We start from the raw sequence: 1,428 nt of genomic DNA, 5'->3' as shown, positions 1-1,428 counted from the left end.
CGTCTACGCCCCAAGACCCATTTAGGCCTCTTAATGCCGACCAAACTTCTCATTTACTATTTTATTGCGAAGAAGAAGGCAGGCATCTTCCACCACCTATACCAAAATATCAAAAGCACCAATTGTTATATTATTTCCGATTGGTTGCCCCTTCTCTTCCACACCACAAACTTCCAAACATGCAACGACGAAACAGAGAGACAAATTCGCAAGCGAATTTAACACAGAAGCACGCTTCTCTTCTTCCAGGAAGCTTCATTTCAAACTTGAATAAAATACAGTAAAGACATATCTCTCCCCTCTTTCCAGGAAACAGACCCCACCTATTTTCTCTATTTTCTTCAACGCTATCTTTCCTGATTCCCTCCGGCGTTGAATTCAGACTTCACTCTCCCTTGCCATCTGTCTTCCTCACCTTCACTCGAAGAAACCCAAAACTATTCTATATAACCCAACACCTTCTCTCCTCTCTCTCAACACGAAAAACTTACTCTTTCTTTCATCTTTCTGTTCCAAGGTGAAAACTTTTCAATGGAGAAGAGCCTCTTGTCATCAGAGCTTATCAGCTTCATCATCCTTGAAGCGATCATCTCTTTTTACTTCAGATTCGTTAAGCTCTCCAAGAGATTATTTTTCTCTTTCCGGTCTTCCAAGGCTATAAAAGGTCAGCTCAGAGCTGAAGAAGCGAGAGCAGAGGATGAGATGGTCATCATGAGGGAAGAAGTGGAGCTTGTCTTGAATAGGATGGGGATGAAAATGAATGGAAACGAGGATGCTGATCAGAAGCTTAAGGAGTTTTTGGGAATGGAGGAAGTTGAAGCCATGTTTGATGAGAAAGAGCCAAGCTTGGAGGAGGTGAAGGAGGCTTTTGCTGTGTTTGATGAGAACGGTGATGGGTTTGTTGATGCAGGGGAGCTTCAAAGAGTTCTATGGAAGCTTGGTTTGGAGAGAGTTGGATTGGATTCATGCGTGGTGATGATTGGGGAGCATGATGTGAATGGTGATGGGAAGATAGATTTTGGGGAGTTTGTTAAGTTTATGGAGAGCAGCTTCTGCAGATGATTATTTTTCTTGTAATTTTCAAAATTGTTTCTTTTGTTTTTGTTTCAAGTTGTTCATATAAATACACACGAGAATTTAGAATAGAAATTGTGTTCAGAGAAACGAGGAAGGAAATCCGGCTTTTAAGTAATTTTGTATTGATTTTTGAGTTGGGTATCGTAGAGTGATGTTATCTCTGAGTTTGCTTCTAATAAAGCGGTTTAAATTCTTCATAAATAAGTTTTAGATGATGATTGATTTCATTTGCATTAGTTTTTGCAGTCTGAAACATATAATCAGACGAGTAATAAGAGCAAGGAAATACTGAAGCTTAAAATTCAAGAGGAGAAAAACACACATACATACATACATATATATATATATATA

The 1,428-nt window shown here is 39.0% G+C and overlaps 1 protein-coding gene across 1 annotated transcript; it reads left to right on the top strand.

Moving 5' to 3' along the window:
* The first annotated feature begins 531 nt into the window (after nucleotides 1–531).
* Nucleotides 532–1,256, top strand: LOC110018617 (probable calcium-binding protein CML30). Its single transcript, XM_020715980.1, has one exon. It carries the CDS (start codon nucleotides 532–534, stop codon nucleotides 1,060–1,062), a length of 531 nt encoding a protein of 176 aa, XP_020571639.1. The 3' UTR covers nucleotides 1,063–1,256.
* Nucleotides 1,257–1,428: the final 172 nt, after the last annotated feature.

This window comes from Phalaenopsis equestris, unplaced genomic scaffold (genome assembly GCF_001263595.1).
Source record: "Phalaenopsis equestris unplaced genomic scaffold, ASM126359v1 Scaffold000027, whole genome shotgun sequence".
NCBI classification, from domain to species: Eukaryota; Viridiplantae; Streptophyta; class Magnoliopsida; order Asparagales; family Orchidaceae; genus Phalaenopsis; species Phalaenopsis equestris.
This window is presented reverse-complemented; position numbering and strand designations above follow the sequence as displayed.